The sequence below is a fragment of the Asterias rubens genome, chromosome 3, assembly GCF_902459465.1.
Source record: "Asterias rubens chromosome 3, eAstRub1.3, whole genome shotgun sequence".
Lineage (NCBI taxonomy): Eukaryota > Metazoa > Echinodermata > Asteroidea > Forcipulatida > Asteriidae > Asterias > Asterias rubens.
The window spans coordinates 4188938-4216357 of record NC_047064.1 but is presented as its reverse complement, the minus strand read 5'-3'; the positions used below and the strand labels follow the sequence as shown (position 1 = coordinate 4216357).

General features: G+C 42.6%; 1 protein-coding gene across 5 annotated transcripts in view; it reads left to right on the top strand.

The window, feature by feature from the left end:
* Nucleotides 1-27420, top strand: part of LOC117288022 (histone-lysine N-methyltransferase 2C-like) — a 66095-nt gene that overhangs the window by 24342 nt on the left and 14333 nt on the right. For 3 of the 5 annotated variants that reach the window (XM_033768700.1, XM_033768701.1, XM_033768699.1), the window contains 16 exons: nt 1673-1842; nt 4615-4824; nt 5574-5702; nt 6088-6222; nt 7745-7857; nt 8339-8554; nt 9024-9141; nt 9650-9781; nt 10297-10410; nt 11120-11270; nt 11819-12018; nt 12764-12837; nt 14373-14423; nt 17265-17418; nt 18536-22057; nt 23142-27047. In XM_033768700.1, coding sequence (XP_033624591.1) covers nt 1673-1842; nt 4615-4824; nt 5574-5702; nt 6088-6222; nt 7745-7857; nt 8339-8554; nt 9024-9141; nt 9650-9781; nt 10297-10410; nt 11120-11270; nt 11819-12018; nt 12764-12837; nt 14373-14423; nt 17265-17418; nt 18536-22057; nt 23142-27047 — 9395 coding nt within the window. The remainder of the gene's footprint in view (nt 1-1672; nt 1843-4614; nt 4825-5573; nt 5703-6087; nt 6223-7744; nt 7858-8338; nt 8555-9023; nt 9142-9649; nt 9782-10296; nt 10411-11119; nt 11271-11818; nt 12019-12763; nt 12838-14372; nt 14424-17264; nt 17419-18535; nt 22058-23141; nt 27048-27420) is intronic. The other 2 variants (XM_033768703.1, XM_033768702.1) reach the window with 2 other exon arrangements.

Sequence of the window (27420 nt, the reverse complement as noted above, 5' to 3'; positions counted from 1 at the left end):
TTTTTTCTGTTTTTTTTTTTTTAAACATTGAACAGTCAGATAGGAGGATTGACTGTGTATGTGTGTAGATACATTCACCACATGATATCATATTGCAGGCTGGTGTGTTAATCTATCATTCAAAACCACAGTGGATGATATTGATTGGTCACACAGTAGGAGGGGTGACTGTAAACTGTGTAGATACATTCACCACATGATAATTTGCAGGCTAGCATAGTTTATCTATCATTTGAAACCACATTGCAGGATATGACTACTGGAAGGTACTGATTCCCCAAAACAAGCCTTAACTTTCTGGATCGCTTGACATAGTTCCTTAAAGGCAGTGGACACTATTGGTAATTACTCAAAATAATTATTAGCATAAAGCCTTTCTTGGTGACGAGTAATGGGGATAGATTGGATGTATAAAACATTGTGAGAAAGGGCTCCCTCTGAAGTGCCATAGTTTTTGAGAAAGAAGTAATTTTCCACGAATTATATTTCGAGACCTCAGATTTAGAACTTGAGGTCTCAAAATCAACCATCTAAATGCACACAACTTCGTGTGACAAGGTTTTTTTTTCTTCTCATTATTATCTTGCAACTTCGATGACCGATTGAGCTCAAATTTTCACAGGTTAGTTAATTTATGCATATGTTGAGATACACCAACTGTGAAGGCTAGTCTTTGACAATTACCAATAGTGTCCACTGCCTTTAAGAGAATAATAGGGGTAATAGCTCTAGATCAGTTCATTAAGCAATCCAGAGAGTCAAGGCTGTATCAATCCCCCTGTTTAGCCTGGCTTATGCAGTCATTAATCACTTCTTCTCCCTCTTCCCACATTTGATCTTGTCATTTGTGTTTCCATCTTCTTGTGGTCAAACCATAAACTCTCTCAGTCTCTTGACGATGACTAGAGCAAGCTAGTCGAAACGTTGAGACCAATTTCAGAACTGACTCCGTGGTAGTACAGTTAACCACGATCCTGTAAGCTAAATTAGTCGTACCAGCCTATTTTCTATACCATCTGCCTGGGTAATAGTTAAAAAGCAGGACAGTTCTTTTCAGAACTGAGAAGTCTCCCGAACACCTGAACGATCTACTCCGCGGTAGTAGAATAAAGAAAGACAGTTCTCTAAGAAAAAACTCTACCTGGCAAGTAGATACACACATGGTGTTACCCGCAAACCAAATATACATTGATACCTCACCATGCGATGCCTCAAATCCTGTATATCTCAGTCACTCTCTGTTCGTGTATTTTCACTTGACTGCTAATGTTTACACTTCATGTGTTTGTCGTTCTGATATTTAGCCTTCCAGATAGACTCCGCTAGTGTCGAAACGTCAGACCATTAACTATTTTTTACATCATGCAAAAGAAGATAGCATGTTTGTTTCTGCCGTTATCTCCTTGAGTTGGGCTACATCCCAGAGCTTAGATCTCAAGGGTTTTTCTTAGGATCCTTACTGTTCCCAAAGGAGCCGCCTCCTGCAACAAATCTACCCCAAAACTTTTCCCAATTACGACAAGATGTTCCCCCAGTGCTTTCAGAATGGTGCCAAGCGCTCCAACCGCCACGGAGCCGACTTTCACTTTCACCTGCCAAATCTATTATTCATATTTATATTATTCATATTATCATTATCTTAACAGTGAGTGTTAATTTTGTGCCTTTACAGATGGTTACATGCGGCCTGCGACGGCATGGAAAAAGAAGAAGAAGTGGAGAGAATCCTCGACAAGGGCTACGTCTGTCTGATGTGTCGTCCCCACACCAAGCTGCCCGAACCTGTATTAGCAATAGAAAACATCCAACCCCTAGTTCCTGTTACCAAATCAACTGAAATCCGTAAGAGCATTTTGAGTTTTTTTGTCTTCTCTCTTTTCGGGTGTGTGTGCATTTTTGGTGTGAGCCTGTTTTAGTGATTTGAGATGGGGGTGGGAAGGGAGTCATTGATGCAGGCATGATATTCATCAGATTTTTGGATTTTTGTTTGTTCTTGGGAAATGTCAAAAAAAGTTGTGATTGAATCATAGAGCTAAATATATTGACAAGAGCGCTAACGCCCCGTTATACACGCACTAAGGTTTTGAAGCCGTGTGGGCGCATCCATGTTTATGTACAAACCAATACAAATGCTTTAAATTTTGTATGGCTATTTGCATGATAGTCCTTTTCTATGTGTCATCGAACCAAAAAATGCAGCAAATGTGAACGCACAATCTACTGATGAGCGTACAAACTGTGAACGTCATACACACGTGTGTCTTGGTTGAAAGGCGCGTATACTTTTTGTAGTAGTCAATCAAGTCGAACTTACAGTTTTCGTAGCGCGGACATACGCGAATAGGCAGTTGCGTACGTAAGCGCACACGCCAACACATCAACATGTCTGCACCCAGGGTGGCTTCAAAACGCAGAGCAAGTTAGCGCTGTAGTCAATATATATAGCTCTTTGGATTGAATAGCCTGAAAAGTCTATTTGTACAGCCCTAATGTTCCTACTTCTGAAGACGATCTGAGCATACTGATCGAAACATTTTTTCAGAACCACTACTACTCAAAAGAGATTTGCACAAGGTGTTACCACAAAACCTCACTTAATCACTTTGTTTTTCCAAGGACCAAATATCATGCCTGTTGATGTAATATGTTGTGATGCATGTAGCTATTGTTGGAAGGAGCATCTAAGAAATAGCTTATTAGGGATTAATTGAGATCTGATTATTTTATAGGCTTTTTCAGAATTGTTGTTGCATTTTTTTTATTTTTTATTATTATGCTTTGTCATCTCATAGTTATCATTTTCATCTCGTACATCATATCTTTCATTGCATGACATTCTGTGATCAGGAACATCTACATTAATTTTTGTAAAATACAACTCTTGCACAAGTTAAACCTCTGGGAAAACAACCAGTGTGAACAGCGTTCTCAAACGAATCCCCAAATTTTGTCCTACCAGGATAAGGATTTCATTTTGCTATCCATTCCAAGTGAGAAACAACTCTCAACTCCAAATAATAATAGTAATAATAATAATAATTGTGGCTTCTTATATAGCGCACATGTCCGTCGCCCAGAGACGCTCCTGGCGCTGTAACATACAGTATTTCCTGCCAGATGTGGGGCTACGTTTGAATTATGAGACCTAATTCTGATAGCACCGTAATGTTTTTACAAGGTGCTATGGCGCAATGTGCTGCTTTCGGACCAGAACCACCGTGGGGAACCCCTTCTCTTTGCGATAAGTGCACTTGGTTCTTTTACATGCGCTACATAACACATGGGACTAACGTCCCATCCGAAGGACGAGGCAATGGTTAAGTGTCTTGCTTAAAGACACAAGTGGGGATTCGAACCCACAGTCTGCTGATCAGAAACACCAGAGTTTGTATTCGGTGCTCTTAACCGCTCGGCCACGACACTTCCAAATCCTGTTGAATACTTCAAATTTTGTTTCCATTAAAATACGTAGTATTTAGACAGTGGTGTACCTGTAGTAAACATTTCCTTAGTACCTTAACTTTAGACTGCTTTGAGCTTTTAGAAGTTTGAGGGTTACTTTTTCCTTTTGCTGACTTGGATATGTGAGATTGTCATATAGTTTTTCAGCATTGAAGGCATTTGAAATGAACTGAAGACAGACTTGAGCCTGATGCCTCCAAATTACTAAACTCACTGAGCTAGTTAAAGCTGCCCAATTTGTGCCTCTGCCCCCAATACTTCAGGGTGACACTGAAGGCAATTTCCTCTTTCTTCTGGTGTCTGTTGAAATAATCCAGTACGACTTGACATATCCATCATTGAGGTTCCCTTTACTATTCGCAAAAAACAACGATTATAGAGCATCGAAGACGCAAGATGGGGGACTGGGCCTGAAATGTGAAATGTACACTGGACGCCATTTCAGTAAGCAACTCTTTTGATGTAACAATAGATCAGTGCAGATAATCACCATCGCTATCAATAATCTAACAAAATATTTGCTTGCTGAAATGGCATATTTCCTGTTCCAAGAATAGATAGAGCTTCAGTTTCCCACTTTGCGTCTTCAGCGCTCTAAGAATCTTTGGTGTAAAAAAAATACTCTGCCCTTTTCAGGTGTGGTGAAATGTTCAAATTGTCTTTTGCTGTGACATGAGAGAGTCAATCCGATGCTGTTAAAGCTGCTCTGTCCATGTTGCTGCATGAATTTTTATAAGTGGATCTGATGAAGTTGACCTTAGGGCAAAAAAACAAGACTTTTAAGAAACATTTTGTATACTCATGCAATATACCAGGCCTGTATGCTTCGTTCCTACAGGGCAAGGGCACCAAGGCATTTTCTCCTTGATAAAGGGCACCCTATGAGGAAATTGTAAATTTTTACTGGAGCATTTCAAAGGCACAGAGGCAATCACCTTCGTTGCCTCTGTGAAGTATCAGGCCTGCAAGACCTTTTAGAAAAAAATGCGTATACTCGCAGGATTTTTACTGAACTTTCCCGTGTTTTGAGGTTTGTTTTTTGGCCTGGCTGTTACTATAATCTGGTGGCGTTTAGGCTCAAGTCCCTACATCAGTAGAATTTCCTTCTTTTAACGCGGGTCCTTTTTCGCGTTCTCTTTGTTGGCAATGCAGAGTCCACTCCCAAGCAGTTTTCTGTCGAGGGTGTGTCCCTGACCGAGTCCGGGTTCAGACATTTCACTAGTCTGTCGTCCAAGAAGTCGCACAGCCGACGCCCCTCTCTTAAATCCGGCAGCCTGGCCATTCTGCAGAGCCTGGCTGACCCCAACTCTGAGATCTCAGTCCTTGCCGAGAAGGAGTACAGTGGGGGCAACATTCACAAAGGTATTCTGGTAGCCAGTCTATCCACTCTTGGAATTGTTTTCGTTCACTAGCATAGATCAATCCTATAGCCCTGTCTAGTGATAGTCCTAGTAGTTAGTCCTGCCACAGAAATAACATAGCGATATAGGTCATACCTGTGAAACTCAATCTGAACTTTTTTTTTTTTTTTTTACTCGTCCTAAAGACTTATTAGTTTGTTACATCTTTGCAGACAACTTGTTTGTTTCGTCAAAACGTGTTTGTCATAATGTCGTCGTCTCTCCATAAATATTCATCATGTCTCATCCGATCATAGTTTGTTTATTTGCTTGTGGAGTTGTTGGAGTAATGTATCTGTACGTGAATATTTCGTCACAATGTCCTTGTGAAAATGTGGTGTACTATTCTTTTTTTTTTACATCGCAGTTTATGTGACACCTGAATCAATTTGTTGTTGTACCGAGTCAGAAATGTGTGACATTTTGTAGGTTATCCATAGAATCCATAACTTGGGATGTTGTAAACATTGGAAACTTTTTTTGTCAGGCCTCCATACATGTATATCCTCTTTTCCTGCACTTAAAATATTTTGTAGATCTTGGGAGTCTGTTGTCTGTAGACCAAACTGAAACCCTTGGCATAAGTGTTTACAATAAAAAAAAACTTCAGACTGCCCTCCCCGCTTTTTCAATTACCCTGAAAATTTGTTTGAATAATTGCCGGGAAATCAAAGCAATTTGTCAGTATCAAGTCATGCTCTTACCTTGCAGAAATAAAAGAGAAGAGAAGAGAAAGAACGAAATCAGAGAGCAAAGAAGGAAAGCACCATCATCACCATCACCACCACCACCACCACGAAAAGGACAAGAAGAAAAAGCACCGCAGCGCCTACAAACTTGGTACGTTGAGCCTTTCATAGTTACAGTTTCGAAACTGGACATCTATCATCACATGATTTCCATCTATTTAGTCTTTTGAGTGTCCATGTCCAACCGTCGATTTCACCAAACTCTTCCTTACTTAGGATTAATCTTAGTACTTAGGACGAGTTCAGTTCCGTATCCAAAAACGTAGGACGCATTGAACCCATCCTAAGTTAGGACGGGTTACTCGTACTAACTCAAGTCCTGGAATTTCTTTTTTTTTAGTGCCTGCATAATCCAAATTAAATTGAAATATTTGAAGAATAGTTCCCTTAACAGGAAATTAATAACAAACAATCTTGAAGGTTTTGAAAGGATCTCTCAAATTGATAATATTTTGCATGTGTCTGTTTTTTAAAAGGTGTGGGTGGTTTCACAGTTCGGCCGGTCAACAAGTTTGGCTACAATCAAGTGGGTCGTGCTGCGTATAGCAGGAGCATGTCTGAGGGCGCTATTCAGAAACATCGCCCTGAAGCTTTGGAAGCAAACACAGAAAGTAAGAAATATGTTTATTTGTTCATCCTAGGAATTCTTGTTCCTGTTTATGTTAGGCCGAGTAAAAAAAAAAAACATGTTTCACATCCGGGTTTTTCAAAAGGAGAAAGAGGGGCTTTTTATTTTTTATTTTTTATTTCAAGATGGCCACCATTCTTTGTTGAAATGTCAAATATCCATTGTTTTTTCTACTGCTGAAATACACAAAACATAAATGAAACAATTTAGTCGAGGCATTCAGACAAGACATTCAGATTGTTTTTGCTGGGATCATTTAAAATAACCCTGTTTAAAAAAAAATAAAAAAATAAAATTAAAAAGGAGGCGGCCTGTAAAAAGGAAGCGGACGGGGACGCTAAACATGTATCTTTTTTTTCTTGGCCCTATATTTGTCTGTCCCCAGGCATCTCAACCCAAACCTCGGCTCCAGTTGATGCCTCCATACTTTATTGTTCTTTGCCTTATAAAAAAGCATTGTTTATAGGTTACTCCTTTATCAATAGTGTTTGTACTGTTTTCATGAAGTAATGATATAAATGTAAAAGATTGAATTGACTTGAGTTAAAGCTTTGAAACTTCCTCACTGCTCACTTTTGGACATACAATCATCTAGTTTCTTAAAGTACTTTTTAAAATCTCATCTGAAAACACATTTGATGTCTCTAGCCTTCTCTCACTGATTGTAATTGCATCATCATTTACATGTGCGCGTTTGTAAATTCTTGTATAAGTAATTTTTATTGGACTATTTTAGGCGACTTGAGCACTCTAAGAATGGAAGTGTGCGCCTTACAACTTTTGTTATGATGGACTTTATGATGGCAATTTCCTACCTGTTTTTGTTTGCAATCACCAAGTTGCTACTCTGCTGTGTCTAAACTTCTTAGGTTTGCGGTGACACGGCTTGAGAAATCTCTTTTGTGAGTAGTGGTTGCTCTGAGAACAGCCAGTTTCTGCTTGATGTTTCATCCAGAGGTCGGTCAGAGCACACTGACCGAAACATCTAGCATTACAAACCAGCTCCTCTCAGAGCCCCAACTACTAACAAAAGAGGTTTCTTACATAGTGTCACTGCAAACCTTGGTTAGTATTTTTTCCACCATACATTAGCCTTAAAGCCATTGGACCCATTCGGTACAGAAAAAAAAAAAAAGTTCACAGATTTACAAATAATTTACAGGGTTTACAGAAGGTAATGGTGAAAGACTTCTCTTGAAATATTAGTCCATGAAATGCTTTACTTTTTGAGAAAACGGTAAAACAATATGAATTCTCGTTAACGAGAATTACGGATTTGTTATAAACACATGTCATGACACGGCGAAACGCGCGAAAACAGGAGTGGGTTTTCCCGTTATTTTCTCCCGACTCCGATGTCCGATTGAGCCTAAATTTCCACAGGATTGTTATTTTATATATAAGTTGTGATACACGAAGTGTGGGACTTGGACAATACTGTTTACCGAAAGTGTATAATGGCTTTAAGTTTGATCAAAGTTTTATAAATATTTCCCCCCTTCCAGGTGAGCGGAGTAGTTTGGTGAGTCCCACGGACCTTCCCGGTAACTTTGAGAAGAAGAAGAGAAGACGGAGGAAGAAGTCAAATCTTCAGAACAGCTTTCCCTCTTATCTCCAGGTAATGTCTGACGGTTTTTTTTTCTCTCAAGATTTTCTCTGATTTTAGCGTTTTCTTAAAACCAAATTCCTTGAGTTTTAAGGATTTCTGAAAGAAAGCAAAGTTCTTTTAAAGCCTTGTTCAAAAGACTTGCTCCGTGATTTAACTTAGCTTTCTCTTCCGACTCCACTGCTCGTCTTCAGCTCTCTCATGTTTTCTTTAAATGCTTCTAGCTGCTTTAAGTTTTTTTTGTTTTTTTTGGCTAGGAAATGTGCACTCTATAGGAAGTCTGTATTATTCTCCAGAAGACAGTCAGATCAGCTCTCTTCAGAGCCATCACTACTTACAAAAGAGATTTGTACATGGTGTCGCCGCAACCTTACTTTACTTAGTTATTTTCCACCATGCATAGCCTTAGGTGTTGACTTAACTTTGTATCGTTATCATTATTACTACTTAAAGTCAACCATTAATAAAACTGTGTTGATTTTTTGATATACAGGAAGCCTTTTTCGGCAAAACCCTGCTAGACTCTAGCCGGAGAAAAGACGGCTTGGAGATTTCCGATGATGACAGTCGGCCACACATCGCCAAGAAGGAGCCAGAGGGGGCTGCAAGCCTGAAGAGCCCAACGACCAAAGCCTCATCGAGCACCTCAGCAGAGCTGTTACATGGAAGTCATCAAGCTCACCATAACACCACAAACTCTGGGACAGAGGTAAATATTAGGATGAGGGGGTTGGAAGGTGCTGGTTCTTTGTTGAGACATGTGGAGAAATGTTGGGGGTTGGGGGGTTGAGTAGAGATAGCATATCTGTGAACCATTCTGATTGATTAGGAATTGTCCTGATTCTTCAGTTTTAAAGTCGTTAAAAAATGTTTAATCAGAAAATGTTGCTTAACAGATTTCTTTGATGAGCAAAATACGAGTGGGTCATAAGTTGCAACAATGTAAACTTTTTGGAATTTTGACTGGAAACCATTTCTGCTGAGTAACATTTTGTCTGTGCTCAGCAGGTTTGTTTGCTAATGGCTTTTTGAAAATGGGCCCAAAATGAGAAGGTGGTCAAATCTTGCGACTTTTTGTGGCTGCTATCGGCAGTTGGGTACAAACTGATCACGGCCGCAATGATCTTTCAAAATGGTTAAGCAAACCTTATTAACATTTGATTTGATTTTGTCTTCAGTCTCATCATCATGTGGAAGGAGGAGATCTTGGCACCGGTGATGACCCGCTGAACTTCTTACCTCAGGAGGAATTCCTTGGCATCATCCTTGGCGATGGACTCGGCAAGAACGGAGAAAGTAAGCATTTTCTTGCCAATAATACCTACAACTTTAATTTTGGTTTTTACCTTTACACTGATGTGCGTTATCACTGTATGGATGTATGGTATAATCAGTACTTTCCTGAGTTCTGTGGGAAAAAGTCACAGGCCAAGTATTCAGTGCAAACACACACCAAAGTGAATATTCTTTATCCCCCATTTCATTTTTTTTTTTTTTCAATTTTTTCTTTTCTTATTTACCCTGGGGAAACCTCTCAGTGAAACACTGTTTTTGCTGAGGGGCCCAGCAACTACATACACATTAAAATTTAAAACATACAACATTTCCACAATTTCGTTTGGATGCCTAAACCGTGTCCTAGTTGGTGGCTACAGCTGCGGCTATTAAAGGATTTCTGCGTCGTCATGTGGTGAAGTATATTTGCATACTTTTTTTGCGCAATTGGTCAAATATCAAAATTAAACAAAATTGAGGTAGGGTAAGGTTCAGTGTCAAATGATTTTTGATTTGCTATCGCTGCCAGGTCTTGACATTGACGCCATTGAGGAGCCTACCCAGCAGTCTGGAGACCACGCAGAAGGTGCTCAACCAACCAGTACCAATGCAGAGCTGGACTCTATCTTGAGCTCCAACTTGGGACACATGGTCCCAGATGGTAAGTGGACATATTTCTTTTACCTTCCAATGGACAGAAAGTTGAGAATTTATACTTATCCGTATTCAAAGTGTTTTTGGCTGGGAATAAAAACTAGTAGAAAGGGGATCAAAATCACTGTACACACCAGCGGCAAAAAAGGGGGAAGTCTTGTGCGTGTTTGAATCAAGGGTGCTTGCTACATGTATGTGAACCAGAAACTGAGGGGTGAAACCCTACTCTTCCAAGAAAAGTGTTCTGGGTTCTTTTCATACATTACCAATAAGGTGCTCAAGTGTCATCACCAGGACTTGAACCCACACTCTGCTGATCAGAAGCACCAGAGCTTGAGTCCGGTACTCTTAACCGCCACGCCACCTTCGGTTAAAAAATTAGCCAAAATGTTGTGCATACAGCAGTGGCGCACTTGTCTGACGTATTGACTTACCAATAGGATAGCATCAGGGAGGGTTCTGCGGGAAGTGTAAAACGTTTTTCTGTGAGTAAATTTTTACTTTTTTATTTTGCAATTTCAGATCTCGCCCACATCGACGGCAAAGAAGTGGAGGATTTATTCTCAGGGGTGTTGAGTCCGACTGAGCATGGGGTGACCATGTCCACACAGTCATCAATGACAGCCTCTATCGCAGGTCAGTGCTCTCACAAACAACCAATGGACCCCCTGGAGTGTTATCAGAGCTTTGGAAAGTCGAGTTTGTCTCTGAACTGGGCTCAATTTCATAGGGCTGCATAAGCATAAAACTAAGCTAAGCACAAAACAAAAACACTAAAATGTCACCAGTTAAAAAACTATGCCAAGCGTACCATTATGTAAGTGGCAGGCCTTGAACTTCACTCTTGAATTGGCATGGCAATTGTGTTCTTAATGTGGGAAAATGTAAGTTTGTATTGGAACCTCGTAGAGGGCAACACGGCAAAAGCACAGGCACCACAGCAATTGCTGTGGGTGAAGTGGGTTGTTTGGAGACCCAAACTGGTAATTTTTGCTGAGTTGACAAGTTTGCAAGTGTTGATGATATAACACTATGCTTGAATGAAAGCGTCACAGTTATTGCAGATGTTGTTTGTTGTTTTTTAATCCAAGTTGCCGTCTATGCCAGCCTATGCAGATTGTTATCAACAATAGAAAGGTCTATAGACCGTTATCATGCTACCTCCATCTTGGTCATGTTCCTCGTATCGAACAACAATAATGAGTGATAATAATAATTTTGCAAATAGGAACCAGACTAGTTTGTTCGGTTTGGTAACATTTATATAAATGGGAGAAATTCAAGATGGCTGCACCATGATGAAGGTCTATTGCAATCCTAATGGAGTATGCTTTTTGTACCTCAGGTGCAGATGGAGTTATGGGTCCCCCGATGCACCATGCTGGAGGTCACATGATGTCACACCCAGCTAGGCGTGTCCCAAGCAGCCTCCCCATGCCTCTACTACAGTCACACCTCACACAGAATGCCAGAGGACAGCAACCTGGAATGGCTAGGTACTGATCAGACTCTTTCATTTCTCCGCACCTCGAGTTAGGATGAGTAACTCGTCCTAACTTAGGATGGGTTCAATGCCTCCTAACAATTATGGATACGGAACTTAACTCGTCCTTAGTCCTAAGATTATTCCTAAGTTAGGAAGAGTTTGGTGAAATCGACGGCTGGTATGTTAAAAATACTTCTGGTCCAGTGATCATTTTGAGCTACAAGCCTGGCGATCTTGTTAATTTTAATCCAAATACTATAAGCCCTACATGTCTTTGTGTAAACTCACTCAGATCCGAATGTCAACAGAGTTGACCTTTTTTCTTTTAATTATGTGGAATCCTTAAGTCCGCATTTCTCCCACTCCCCCCCCCCCCCCCATTGTGTTTGTTGTTTGGTTGTACACTTTTGTGATATTGTGAAGTATTGTATGTTTTTAGTGGTTGGACTAGGTGTCACTAAAAATACAGCTTCCAAGCTGAGCTGATTTTTATCCAGTATTAATAAAAACGTAGTAAAATAACTGAATAAATAAATAAATTGTTTTATGTCTTAACAGTCCACCATTCAGCCCAGACTTTGCAGAGCCCCCAAGCCCCTGGCAGGCCGGAGGAGGAGACGTTGACGGCGAGACCCTGTCCTACAACCAACGTAACATCAAGAAATGGGAGAAGGACGAACCCCTAGGTCCCCTCGCTACCATCTCGCCGGTACTCTACGCTAACCTCAACTTCCCTGACCTCAAGAAGGAATACCCAGGTATTCATAATAGTGGTTTCTTATAAAGCGCCCATATCCGTCACTCAGTGTCGCTCCTGGCACTTCAACATTCAGTATTTTCCTGTAAGGTATTGTGGAGCTTGAAGTATGAGTCCAATTCCTTCACAAAGCACCATTTAATGGTTTTCAAGGTGCTGTGCAGCCAATCAAACCAGGAACCTTGGGGCAAACCCTTTCTCTTGTGGATAAGATCTGTGGGTTCTTTTACATGCATTACACAGTACAAGTGAGAAGTATCACGACTTGGACTCAAACCCACACTATGCTGAACAGAAACATTGGAGCTTTGAGTGGTGGGTACTCTTATCTGTTCAGCTACAAGATCTGAAACGATCAAAGATATTTGAGAAGGCTGAAATAGTTTTCTTAAAAAAAAAAACAATTCTAACTTTACATTGGCGAAAAACAATCCAGAAACTAAGGTTTGAAGCAACACTGTACCATTATTACTCTCATGAATTGTGGTTCTGACAAGAGCTAGCTTGGTCAAATTTCATGGCTCTGCATACCAGAGGTGTCTGCGCTTACCGCCCTCAGAATAGCATGCTTTACAGGTCGCCAATACTGTAGAATAACTGGTAAGCAGTGCCAAGAAGTGGTGGTTTAAAAGCTTAGCGCTATTTAACTAAGTTTACCAAGTCAGTTTCTGTTGTGGTTTATTATTTGATATTAGAAATAACTAGTAGACTAACTACCCTACTTATCTCTTTTTCTATCCAATCAGATTGGCCGTCTCGAGCCAAACAGATCGCGAAACTCTGGAGGCGGGTTACGACATTAGACCGGCAGCCATATTTGGTGAGTCAATCCACCTCAGTTCCCCCTCTTTTCCTGAATGGAAGAGTCCCCATTTGAAGTGTAACTCATTCACTCATCTGTTAACACCACCCCCCCCCCCCATATCACAAATGAGATAGGTCCGGAATGATCAAGAATTTATGCCCACAGGCTCCGGGGTAGACTAGGCTGGTATTCCTGTCTACCAGTCAAGTCTTTTGTGTGTTTGCTGCCAGTCACACCTTTTGAAACTTTGAGCATTTACTTTGCAGTTGTTTTGTTGTCTCCTATCATTATGCAGTGTGATCATGCACAAAAAAGGGATTTCCCCTAAGATCGCACCACTACAAAGAAGACAAAAAAAACTGTAGAAAACTTTCTTGTTGTATTCTTTTTATTGTTTGCACACTTCACCACTGCAATGAAATCTCAAGTCACTTGCCTTAAGATTTTGCTTTTTTTTATGCTGCTATCTATAGTTTTTTCTTATTTTTAGAACGGAACCGCTGTGATTGTGCTCCACTAGCTAGATTTGATGGAAATGAATTCCATAATCACCAATTAATACCTCGCTAAACAATCGTATTCACGCATGGTTTGGTATTTCTTGAACTTGTCTTGAAAACAAACGGGGAAAAACAAAGCATCTTCGGTGATGTGTCAACTGAATCAATAGATCAATTGATGTATGGCTTCAGTTTTAACAATGAGGACGTTTTCTTGTTTTCTAAAATTCTTTCATGATGTTATCGTACGTTTCATACTTCAATCTCAAAACAAATTCTTCCCTCTTGTGTCTTCTGAAAAGTCCTCCATTTGGAAGATATTTCTCAACCTGTTCCCCTAACCTATTATTGTTTGACTGTTTCTCAAGGTGCTATTTTGATCCCCTTTTTGTGAAAAGCCAAAACAATTTGGGTAAAGCAAGAAAAGACTATGTTACCGCCATGGTTAAGTGGTTAGATTACAAGACCTGCAATCACAAGGTTGTAGGTTCGAAACCAGCCAAGCTTACTACTAATTTTACAATGACTAGAATAAGTTTTGTCGTCTAGTTACTGAATCACAATTAACTGATTTGTGTAGTTCATAATCATAGACGTTAAACCAAAGTTTGTATGAGAGAGATTGGCACTTGCCAGCTTGGCACTTATATCCCCTTTCGGGAGCTTTGCCGAGTTCCCTTGTTTGGGAAGATCATCTAAACAAACAAACAAACCACCAGAAAATCAACTGAAAATATCTTTGTTATCCGTTCTGTAAGAAACTGACTGGTCTTAAAACCAGACACCCCCTGTGGAAAACTTGGAACATTCTACGACCATTGAGCTGTCAGAAAACGTTAAAATTTATCAAAGGAGTTTTTAAAGAGGGTTAGCTAGTATTAAGCAACTCAATAAAACCAGAAAAGACCCGGGGAATGATTCCTAAATTATTCGTTTTTGGCTGCCCATGCCCCTCTGCGAGCATTGCACTTTGCGTGAGAGAGAGAGTTTTTTGCCGCACTGCATGCCCATCTTGACTATGCTTTGCATGTTGCCCGTCTGTTATTACAGCAAAGAGCCAGAGAGAACAGGGCCACGCAGAGACTCAAAGACGCCCAGAAGGTAGGTCAAACCCTTATAGGCCGGTTTATAGACGGTCGCGCGATGGAAATCATGACGCGCGATCACAAAAAAAAAACACAGTTTATAGGCCTCAGCAATGACTTTTTTAGGATCGAGCGTCAAGATTTCCATCGCGCGAACGTCTATAAACCGGCCTTATCTCACATCAGTTCCAATGTTGACAACATACCCAGGTCTGAGCCCAATTTCATGGCTCTGCTTACCGCCGATATCTGCGCTTACGATCACCATTCTCTGCTTGCGCGCTTGTAAGCATAGAATGCTTAGTAACGTGGAGTACGCGCCTGCGCACAATCCCCACTAACCCTAAAATTACACTTGGCAAAAGCGCAGAATTCCCTGCTTCCGTAAGCGCTGATTCTTTTCCGTAGGTAAGCAGGGGTTGAACCCACAAAGAGTAATGACGAGTCCTATAAATTAGGACTAGCCCTAGGAAATATTAAACACGTATGGCTGGTCCTAAGTTCGTGATAAGACCAGTCTTAACTCTTTTTGAAATCCAGCACAGAGCCATGAAATTGGGCCCAGTTGACCTAAGATGGGCTTTAAATTAAAAGCTTCATGGAATGTATGTCATTTTTGCCATAAAATTGGTTTCAAGTGATGAAACAAGGGCGCATTGGGTAAATATTCATAAGTTTATGCCAATTTTGGGCTGTGTATAGCAAAAAGCCTAAGCCACACAAATTACCGGAGTGTGTTATGGGAACAGTGTCATCAGTCAATGGTGATGCTAGGACGGCTCGTTATAGCCACATGTATAGGGTTTTGAAATGTTGAAATATTTTTCATTTAGCATTAGTTCAAACACCTGAGCAACATCTTTTTTTTGTCTTGTCTGTGTTTTTTTTTTTTTGTCCAATGGGAATTTTTCACCTCTGCAAAAACTGAATTGATGTTCATTTGGGTCCTAGAAAAGTGACTTTTTTGATTCAAAGCTATCTGTGACAAACTGTTTTATGCTGGAAAAAAATGTTTACTTGAAGGCAATGATTTAAGAGTGTCATTTGTTAAATTTCTCGCCTGACAAAAAGTGAAAATCTTCCTCTTTAGGTTTGTTGTTTTTATGTGTGTGTACCGGCAACTTTCCGATTTTCTGCAATTTTGATTTTTGAGAATAAAAAAAAATAAAATATTTGAGTGATCAGTCTACACTTAGCATAAATCATGAGACATTCAAAACTTCATGCAAAAGCATCACAACTCTATTATTTAGAGTGAACATTTCACAATAATAAGAGTTTAACACTTGTTTATGTTAGCTCCTCATTCACATGAAGTGTGAACTGGGTTTGATAAAGTTTCAGCAAAGAAGAAAGGCAAAATGAGTGAAATATGTCTGGCGTAACTTAGGCATCTGTAGTGAACGTTTGTATGTATGTTTGTATGTGTGCTATTTGATTGAGTTTGTTGTGCCTTTAGAGTAGTCAAAAGCTCTATGAATGTTGCATGTGCATGCACTGGCTTCCTACGTTGCAGTTATTCACTGATAATATCCAGTCCACTCTGTTCTAAATGTGTTTTTTTTACAAGTCCAACTTATAAAGAATATTTAAAAACACCCATACACTGATGTGTGTTAGCACTGTATACTCAGTACTTTCCCGAATGCCGTGAACAAATATCACAGGCATTTTACTCGAGTGGGATTCGAACCCACGACCCTTGCAATTCTAGAGCAGTGTCTTACCAACTAGACTACCGAGGGTGCCCGGTAGCTAGAGGCAGTTTGAATCCTATGTTTTGGCAGCGGGTACCGCAACGATATAATAGATGTCAAATTTGCATCAGGGATAAAGAACAAAGAATATTAATTTTTTTTTACCCATACAAAAACCAAAATTAATATTCTTTATTCTTTATCCTCGATGTAAATTTGACATCTATTATAAGTCCAATTTAAACAAGTTAATCAATTGGTAGGAGGTTTTTGTGGTTGGGTGCGAAACTTTAAAAGTATAAATAGCCATCAGACCATTTGCATAAATTAAGGTCATAAGCAGATCTACCAACCATAGCAGAAAACAGGCCTGCAACGAAGGCGATTGCCTCAATGCCCACTGGTCATTGCCTTGGTGCCCTAGAAATGCTCCAGTAGAAATTTATAATTTCCTCATAGGGTGCCCTTTACCAAGGAGGAAACCCCTACCCTTTCAAAAACGAGGCATACAGGCCTGCAGAAAACACTTGGGCGAACCCCCTTCTCTTAACAATACTTGTACTCGCTTCTTTTATCTGTATTACACAACCCCTGGGAGGACAGAGCAATAATGGACCAGAGCTTAAGGCCAGTGTGCTTAACCGCTCGTCCACGACACACCAGCAATGTTATGTTTACTTTGTTTTTGTAAGGGTGAGGTAGTTTTTTTTTTCTTGGTGAAGGGTATCTCTTCAATGGAAATGTAAATCTCTCTTGGATTACTAGAAGGGGACCAGTGCAATGGATAAAGGGCTCTGTGGTCATTAGCTTTATAAAGTAAGTTAGCATCAGCCCTGTATGTCCAATGGTGGTAGATGACTCCTGCAAAGATGTGTTTTGCATTGGTTGTGGGCAGCCTTCATCAAACACTGGGTTTCAGTCTGGTGACTTAATCTTGTTCAGCACAAAAAGTAATTAAGCAAAACTGCTTAAGGTTGGTATTCAGCTCATTTTCGCTTAGCAGAAAATAGTTAAGCAAACGTTTTGGCATGTAACAGCTTTATGAGAACGTGCCATGGTGTGAGGGAAAATTTAAAGCATTGTCACCATGAAGATTTAAGAACAAATAAATTTAATTTCGATTTTTGTTTCATTTTTCTTATCTCATTTTTCATTCATAGCTGAGTGAGGGAATTCAGAGGAAGCGAGCGGAGGCCGCCCTGCACGCAGGTCAAAGTTCAGAAACTGGTTCCATTGGTCAGATAGAGGGCGCTCAAGTGTCTAAGGATGGACAGGATGCGAGTCAGCAGGCGATGCAGATTGGTTCACCCAAAGGTAAGCATCCTCGGAATATGATTTCTGTTGCGAAAAAAAAAAAAAAAAGTGCTGAAATTAAAATTTACTTTTAAATGTATTGAACAGGATTTGTGCATGTATAGCAGACAAAATAATCATAGACAGTGTTCATGTTTGTGTGGTTAACCGTATAAATATGAAATAACAAACCTGTGAATATTTTGGCTTAATTTGCTGTGTGAGGGAGATATTGCTTTAAAGCCATTGGACACTTGGGTACAGAAAAAAAGTCCACAGATTTACAAATAACTTATAGGGTTTACAGAAGGTAATGGTGAAAGACTTCTCTTGAAATATTATTCCATGAAATGCTTTACTTGTTGAGAAAACATTAAAACAATATCAGTTCTCGATAGCGAGAATTACGGATTTATTTTAAACACATGTCATGACACGGCGAAACGTGCGGAAACAAGGGTGGGTTTTTCCGTTATTTTCTCCCGACTCCGATGACCGATTGAGCCTAAATTTCACAGGTTTGTTATTTTATATATAGAAGTTGTGATACACGAAGTGTTGGCCTCGGACAATACTGTTTACCGAAAGTGTCCAATGGTTTTAAAATCATTTCCTATTTACATATTGTCCTTAATTTATGCGTTTTTTTATTTAATCTTTCAGGTAAAGTTTTTCCGAGTATGATATTAATGATATAAAATTACTTCATTTCTGAGGGAACTATTTCATAGGAAAATGCTTGTAGTATGAACTTTACAATCAGTAAACTTTCAGACTTAAATTCAAAAACTGATATTTGTTGTCCTAACCAATATTGTATAAAGCCTTTTTAAACTGAAATTGAAAGTACATTTGAAAAGCACACTTCCCATAATAATATGCACTTCTATAACCGCCTGGGATAGTTTTTCAAAATTATTTGCTATTGGTACAGAAATGAACTGGATAAGAAAGCAAAACAGAATTAAACGAATAGTTAGCTGAGGTAACTCACATGGTTGAACCCAAGAACACCTCAACTACTGCCTTTTTTATTTTGCATTACTCTTTAATAAAAAAAACATTAGTTTGTGCAAAAAGTAGTTTGAAATCTGTGTAAGAAGTAACATGTGATTGATTATCTTTTGTTATTTTTCAGGCATGACGCAACAAAACGCCATGGGAGGCATGGATCACAGAGGGCCCCCTACACCAGGAGGCATGATCCAAGTCAGCCAGTCACAAGTCATTCACGCTAACCTGCATCTCCAAATGCCCTCTCCAATGAGCACAGCCACGTCCATGGGACCAACAACTCCCATCGGCCCAGGTACTCCTCATGGTCCAAGCACCCCGATGGGGCCAAGTACTCCATTGGGCCCAGGCACACCCTTGGGTCCCAGCACTCCTCTCGGTAACTCACAAGGAATGGAACCCAACATGGGGCCAGGAACACCCATGGGACCCTCAACACCGATAGGACCTATCACACCTGTTGGAATGACTGGGCCACCAACACCTGTGGGCCCCACCACACCTATGGGTATGGGTCCGGCAACTCCACTTGGACCTGCAAGCGATGGCAGTGTGCCTGGAAGTCAGGACGGCAGATTCAGTGTCCCACCCTCGCCACAGAGCGGTGGTCTACCCTCCATGTCACAGAATATGTCTCAGATGCCTGTAGGCCAACAGCGACCCCAAATCAATAAAACTGGTCAGATCTCTCCAATGATACATAGTCCTAATCCCCTCGGCATCCCAATGACATCTTCATCCGGAGATCAGATACCTGGGTTTAGCATGGTGATGAATGTTCGACCACCTGGCCCAGGAGATCATGGTATGATCAGGGGGAACTTCCCCATGCAGCAGGGTCAGCCGTTTTTCCCGTCGGCGGGACCTCAGTTCCGTCAAGGCAACCAGGGTGGACCACCTCAAATGCTCGGAAGCAACATGACTGATCAAATCCGGGCGCCTGAACCCGATAAGATGACCCAACGCCAACATCTCAGAGAGCTGCTGTTCAAGCAGCAAGAACAGAAAAGGAAGCTAAGAGAAGCCCAAATGCAGCAGCAGCAGCAGCAGTGGTTTGCTGAAGACTCGCAACGCCCACCACCACCTTATCCTGTCGGCAGCCAATTTAATGTTGGGCCTAATTCGGGTGATCAGCAGCAATCCATGCAAGAAGGTAACACACACGCTGGCTACCTGGGATCGAGAGCTTCCTTGCCAGGCAATATAAGAATGGGTATGGACGATAACACAAGGCCTCGATTTCCGTTTGGATCACCACAAGGCAATACAGAAGGGCTTCCTGGACCAGGCGAGTTCATGACCTCTCAAAGCATGGCATCTTGGAGACCGCAAGGTCCAACTCCTTCCTCAGGGCCACGGATGGGTGGCAATACCCCTCAAAGACCACCCGGTCAATTTATTGAACTGAAACACCATGAACAGGTTGGAATGATCCGAGGCAACAGACCTCGATCAATGGGCCTTGCACTTCTACAGGAAAAACTTCACCAACGGAGTGCTATGCAACAGCAGCAACAGCAGCAACAACAACAGCAACAGCAACAACAACAGCAGCAACAGAGGTCCTTTCAACAGAACATGGGTAGTCATCCAAACCCTCTGGACCCCTATGACCACTTGGTACGCATGTCTCAGTCAGGACAACCTGTCCGACATATTAACCCAAGTCATGTGAGTCCAGTGGGGATGGGTCCAGGTGGTAACATTCAGGTTCCGTCTAGCATGGGTCTTCAATCACCTGGTCATTTCCCGGCAGACCATCAGCATCAGGTACCCTTCTCTGACATGGGTAACCGAGGATTATCTCACCCTGGTCCACAACAACCACACTCCGGTCAGCACAACTTCCAAGACATTCAAAACCAGGCAGGCTTTCACCCAGTGCCTGTCCCTGGAGGTCCTGGATACCACGGTCCGCCCCATGAAGGGATGACTGAGGCAAGTCGGGAAGAACACGATCAACAACTTGAAGATCTCTTCAATGGCGACTTCAATATTTTAGAGTATGCTGATCCCGACCTGGACACAAACAAGCACTCTGCTGAAAACCAACAACTCTTTAAAGATCTGGGATTAGATGACCAGCAGGAGAACAAGCAAGCCTCTGAAGACAAATCAAACACGTCTGGTCCCTCCACAAGACACCAGGCTCCCCAAAAACCGGACAATAAGACAAAATCCCCACCGGGAGAAACTCAAGGGAATGACCCGCTGGCTTCTGGTCAAAGTACAACTCAGGCTGTCTCAGAAAGTAATACCAAAAAAGATGATAAGCCACGGCAAGACTCACCTGGACAGAGTAAAGAAGAATCTCCGAAGACTGTACAGGACAGGTCTCCTGACCATCTAACTGTAAGCAGAGCAACTCAAGGGTCTTCTCATTCTTCCCCCGCTGAGACTAGAACAGCTGTGGACGGAGATAAAATTGCCTCACCAGAGTCTACCGAAGAAAGGGTTAGTCAACAAAAGTCTCCTGCTGCCAAGATTGAAACACAGAATGTTGAAAAGAAAAGTGGAAGCTCGCCTGCTTCTGCGTCGGAGGCTGTTGTTGCTTCTGGAAATGATATGCAAGGTACTACATCTCCATCCACGGAAGTTTTAAAAATCAAGACTGAGCCAGGTCTTGAAAAAAGCAAAGGACAGTTATGTGAGCAGAGCTCGGGCGGTGATAAACCAGAGACATCCACGAAACAAAAGGACAAAACTGAAAGCACTCTGAACATGGATGTTAAGACATTAGACGTAGATGTGCCGAACAATAAACAGGATAGTTGTCCAAGTTCTAGTCCTAAAGATGCAAATCAAGCTGTTGAATCCCCGTCGGGAAGCCAGGCAAATCAAAAGCTTGACTCATCCTCACCCAGGCCCGCTGGCGACACAGCCAATACAAGTGTCATACCAAGTCCACACCAAACAGCCGACAACTCTCCCATCCCATCAACTGAAATTGGCAATGCAAAGACTGTGCCAAAAAGTCCAGGTACCTCTAGTCATACACCGACAATCGCCGGAGACAGTCCACTACCAGCTTCAAGCCCCCAGGTTGATGGTGGGTCTGTGTCTCAAACGTCTGTCACAGCAGACTTAACCATCGAAAATGCTGCACCCCAACAAACTGGTCAAAGTCCTAAACCAGCACTGCAGACCACCACACCAAGCAGTTTACCCGCTACCACAAGCTCTACACCCGTAGTTCCGGCATCTCCCAGTCAAGTCGTACCTACTTCTGCTTCTCTTCAAACACCCACACCTTCAGGATCAGATATCGCAAAAACTAGCTCATCCTCGGTCACCTTGTCAGCGCCAGGAGTGTTCGGGGATGCAAAAGGAGGCGCCCAGGAGCTAGCTAAGAGGAGACCAATGCTTCTCCAGGATCAGCCTCTACTTCTCCAGGATCTTTTAGAGAAGGAGAAGATGGAGTTGAAGCAGATTAATCCAGCCTCGATACCTCCAATCTCTGTGCCAACATCACTCGATGTGGCAGCATCGGGTAGCAGAGTGCTTAATACCGTGCCTACATCATTGCACGGTCCAGTACCCGTTTCATCGCCAGATGGTAAAGCTGTGAAGCTCCCCACATCTTCAGAATCATTTGGAGATCTGAACCTGGAGAAAATTCAAGAGCAGGCCAAGATGTATGCTAAAGGTGAGCTAGAGCATTTACAGGTACATTCAATTATAAAATACAGGATTGTTTTAAGCCTTTTAAACATTTTGCCAAAAACAAACTTGTCATGTTTTTTCCATCACTAGCTTTCTTCAAGACTCAAATATTCACAAAAAAATAGAATAAACATGGGCATGAACTAATGCCTTCTTGCATACATGTTATATAGAAGGTGAATTTGACTTTGCCCTGAATTGGTTAAAGGTACACAATGCATTGGATTGACTGAGTTGGTCTATGAAAAGCGTTTCAACCCGATTGTTTGGTCAATAAGGAAAGAATTATGTCTTAAACTAAAATATAATGATCCACAAAAGTATGCCTCGAAATTGAGTGGTTTTTCTTTGCGAACTAACACCGTTGGCCATTTTATGGAGTATAAGAACTTTACTCCATAAAATGGCATGCCCTGTTAGTTCCTGTCGTAAAGGGTACACCATGCGATTTCGCGGCAAATTGGTGTGGATCATTATATTCTTCTTTTAAAACATCTTTCTTACGCTATTGATTTCATATTAAGCGGTTTGAAATGCATTTCATAGACCAACTCGACTGATCCAAGGCAACATGTCCCTTAAAGAGTGGTGTTACAAAAAAACTTTGTGCAAGCATAGTTTGATGTAAATTTTAGACCTTTTTGAGGTGTCCAGTGTCTTAAACCACTTCACCCAAAACTTGTTGTGTCATTGCAAAAACGTTGCTCCATTGCTCCTAAAATAGATATTTTGTTTGCTCACGAGTTTGAAGTTGTCACAACATTGTATGTCACGTGAAACTGCCCGGATGTACAAAACAAGGATTGCCAACTTTTTGCCAAGTTTTAAAACAACTTTTATTTATTAATCACCTTTTTTATGCAGATATATTTTTGAAAACAGAACAAAAAACAATGTTGTTGGTTACCACTTCACTTTCCAGTCGGACTGAAATTTTAAAACCTCAACACAACACTTAAACTAAGATATTACATAATACAAAAATAAGGTGTTTTTTCTTCGAATATATGTATTTTTTAATATTAAATATTTATATTTATTTGTTTTCCTACTTTTTTTCAATCCAGAAGTTGAGGATTTTGCCAGTAAACCTCCAGGACCCCATGCACAACTGCTGTTAGCAATGAACAGACAACACCAAGAACAGCTCCAGCTTCAGCAGCGAAAGCAGCAGCAGCAACAACAGCAACAGCAACAACAAGCAATGGCAGGGGGCCCTGGCCAACAAGGCCCAATGCGCCCCCCAGATTTTGGAAATGTGGTCCCGTTTCGTGGTCCCATGCACCGTTCTCTCAGTTTGGGCGATGCACAAAGACCGACTGGAGGAATGCAGCACGAGGGTTTCTTGCCACAGCCTCAGGGCTTTGGAGTGATGCCCCAGCGATTCAACATGCATCCATCGCAGTCCCCGTCTCCCGGAGTGCAGAGTCCTGGAATCAGACCCCCTCTTGGAAGTCCAGACATGTCCCCAATACCCAACAATCAGATGGTCAACTCAGGAAATACAATGTTCAGCATGGCACAGAGAGGTCATATACCAAGTCCAGGGCCAAATTCCAACCAACTCATTGGCATTGGGCCACGAGGGCTAGCCCCAAGCCCGGGTGTCAGTATACCAATGCACATGACAAGCCCTGGTTCTCGTATGCCCTCCCCACTTGGAAGCCCAGGGACCCGTATGCCAGGTCCAATACCTAGTCCTGGACCCAGAATGCCAGGTCCGATCATGAGTCCCGGTGTGAGGATGCAGGGCCCCGGACAGGGTCAAGGAGTCATGAGAATGCCTGTTCGAATGCAAGGAATGCAGTCCCCTGTCTTTGGAATGCCCCAGCTTCATGGTCTTCCGATGCAACAAGTGCATGACCAGCCAATGCCAGGATTCGATCCCTGGGAGTATCATGACGAAACACCCCCGGACACGCACAATGTCGCCGAGTACGAAGAGTGGATGCTCAGGAGAGAACAGTACCTCCAGATGCGTCTGAAGTTCTTTGAAGCTGAGGTTAGCAAGGAGCGCAAAAAGAAGAAGGCTCTCTCTGCTCGACAGAGATCCTGTAAAAAGAGCAATAAGTTATTCCCGGAAAGTGATCAACATGAACTTGACGGGGTCATTCAGAGACATACTGCTGTGCAGAAGAAGCTTGAGAGCATTCGCAAGCAGCACCGACAGCACTCAATTCTTATGCAAGAGCACCACATGAAACAGCAGCAGGAGCACATGTCTTCCAATCAGCACTCCCCGATGGGCCGCCAGACCCCTATGATGCAAGGTGGGAGACAGACCCCAATGATGGGTGCCGGTGGACACATGATGGGTCCAGGTGGTCCCATGATGGGTAACAGAGGGCCAATGATGGGCCCAGTTGGGCCAGTCATGGGACCAGGAGGTGCTATGATGGGTCAAGGGGGTCTCATATCCCGGTCAAACACTCCAATTGGGAACCATCCTGGCGCTGGGTCTCTGATGGGTCGTCCTGGTCCCCAGATGATCCAAGGCGGACTACGCAGCCCTAGTATGCCACACGGTGGAGCAATGATACCCGGAAACCCACAGAATATGATGGGAGGCCCATTCCTACAAGATGGTAATAATATGCAGCAGGGTGGGATCCGACCGCCGGGTATGGACGGGGTCATTCAAGGTATCTTCCCAGGAAATACCATGCAGGGAACAAGTATACCTATTGGGTCACCAAGTCAGCAACAGGCCATGATGCGCAGTCAACCATCCCCCATGGGTATGGGTCAAGTATCGCCCATGATGCAGGGTCCACCAATACCTATGGTACCTGGCCAGTCGTCACCGATGATGCAGAATCAACCATCCCCTATGGCACCTAATCAACCTCTTGTGTTAATGCCCGGCCAGCCGATACCAAATACAACCAGTCAGTCGCCAACAATCATGAGCTCTCAAGCATCTCCTTTGATTGGCACCAAACCTTCGCCCATGATGGGTAGCCAACCACCCCCGATGATTGGTGGTCAACAGCCCCCCATGATTGGCAGCCAACCACCGCCCATGATTGGCAGCCAACCATCTGTAATGGTTGGTGGCCAGTCATCGCCTATGATTGGCAGTCAGCCACCATCCATTATTGGTAGCCAGCCTTCTCCCATGAGCCAGCAGTCACCTATGATACCAAGTCAGTCATCACCCATGATCGGCAGTAAATCATCGCCTATGATGACCTCTCAACCTCCTGCCATGATAGGCAGCCAGCCTGGTACTATGATGCCCCCTGGAAGCCAGTCACCAATGTCCAATGCTCAATCTCCGATGGGCAAAGCTACCCAACCAGCTTCGTTCCCAAACCAAGGTCCAAGTACACCAGGTGCACCAAAATCACCGATATCGATGCCACCACCGAGCAAGCTACCACCCGGCTCGGGCATGCAAGGTTTAGTGGACCAGGCCTCCATGCTGTCACCCTTGCAGATCAATCTTGGACAAGATAACAATCCGTTCAGCGATGGGTTTATTCAGCGCGAACGGATGGAAAGAATACGTGCTCAACATGAGCGGCAACATCAACAGTTGGCTCAAGAGGTGGAGCAAGTCAGAGCTATGCAGCGCTTGGAACAGGAAAGAATGGCCTTGGAGCTACCGTTCTTAAACCAGGAGGAAGGTGGCCCATTCCACCCACAGCAGCAGGGGCAAACCTCGGGTGTAGTGCCAGGTCTTCAAGACCCTGTCGCATCACCAGGCATGGGTCAGTCTCCATTTCATCACCAGCAGTCGCCCATACAGCCACCACCGTTCGGACCGGATGGCATGCCAGGACCCATGTCGCTTCATATGCCACCTCCAGATGGCTTCCCGATGCCCCCGAGCTATCCAATGTCGCAGGACAGCAAGTCCACGGACAAGCCGAAGCGCAAGAGGACACGACGAAAGAAGACGGACGATCTGATATCGCCACTTACCCCTATGCAAATCCCCAATGATGTGGAGCAGATGCAAAACAATTTGTCTTCCATGCACACTGGTTTGGGCCCTCCTATTAACCAAGGACAAATAAACAATGGTACTGTTGCCGATCAAATGCAAAGAGATGTTTTAAACAAGCTGCACGCTGAGCTGCTGCGGCGGAGTTCCATAGAAGCGGGGAGCGGGTCACCTGATCAAGATGATAAGAGTAACATTGATCAAAGTGCCGAGACTCTACAAGGCAAGATTAATCAGAATCTCTTACTGAAGCAACTCTTACAGGGCCCTTCAATATGCAATATCGGCACCAAACTGGCAAAATTACCAACAGAAGAGGGTATGCTTGCTAACCTAGACCAAATAAATGTACTACCCCAATTGAATAATGCAGATAATGTAGATGACGAGGACACCCAAATACCCGAGCTGACTCCAGAGCAACAGAAGCAGCTTGAGATGGTAGAGAAATTGCCATATGTCAAGAAGGATGGCAAACCGGCTGAGAATGACCATGAGATTCTACTCAAGATGCATAAGCAGGCCACCGAGGAGAAAAAGAAAGACTTTGAAGAGACGCAAAAGCAGCGGCGGAAGGAGTTGCTGTTGAAGCGTCAACAGAAGGCCCTTGAGAAAGCGTTGGAGAAAGCCAACGGGGGCGGTAAGAAGCGCAGGAAATCCAAAGAGGTGGATACCGACATCTTCGCCAGCACGGAGGAGCTGCTGAATGCCATCAAGCAGATGCCGATGCTGAGTCTTATCGAGCCAGAGGTGAACATCAACTATGGTCTATGTCCATTATTTGGAAGCTCCCTGCCAAATGGATCCAAGACACTCAAGGGGAACTTTGGTCATGCGGTCATTGATGGTGTGGCTGACTTTTATGCTAACTTTCCCAACGGAGCTCTTGATGTTAACCCTCCCACTCCGCCCTCGTCGCTGCCTCCTTCGCCACCGATCAAGATGCCTGGAGGACTGTCAAATGGACCCAGCCAGTTGTTGGATGCTCGGAAGGCGTCGCTCGATCAACTCAAGGGGAGACCAGGTATGTGCTCAAATTTGAAATTAATACTGTTCTTTTTAAAAATTGAAACACCCATCTTAAAAATTTTAACACTTGTAATGTAACCAAAGATTGTTTATTCATCTGTATCCAGGAAATTATCGAGAGTTGTCAATTGTTAGTTGATTTCCGAAGTTCGTAATTAATCTAATTAGTCAAAGGCTAAAAGAAGTTCTAAATTCTAATTTTTAAAAAGAGTTCTATATTGCATACATTTACAACACTTTTGAAACTTCAGTGTCTCCAAAGAAAATGAGCATTTCTTTTTTTTCAGAATTGTTGTCCTCATAGTTTTCTCTTTAATCTTCATTGCTTCAGAGCAGTAAACCTTTCCCCCAAAATATTGTTGAATCAA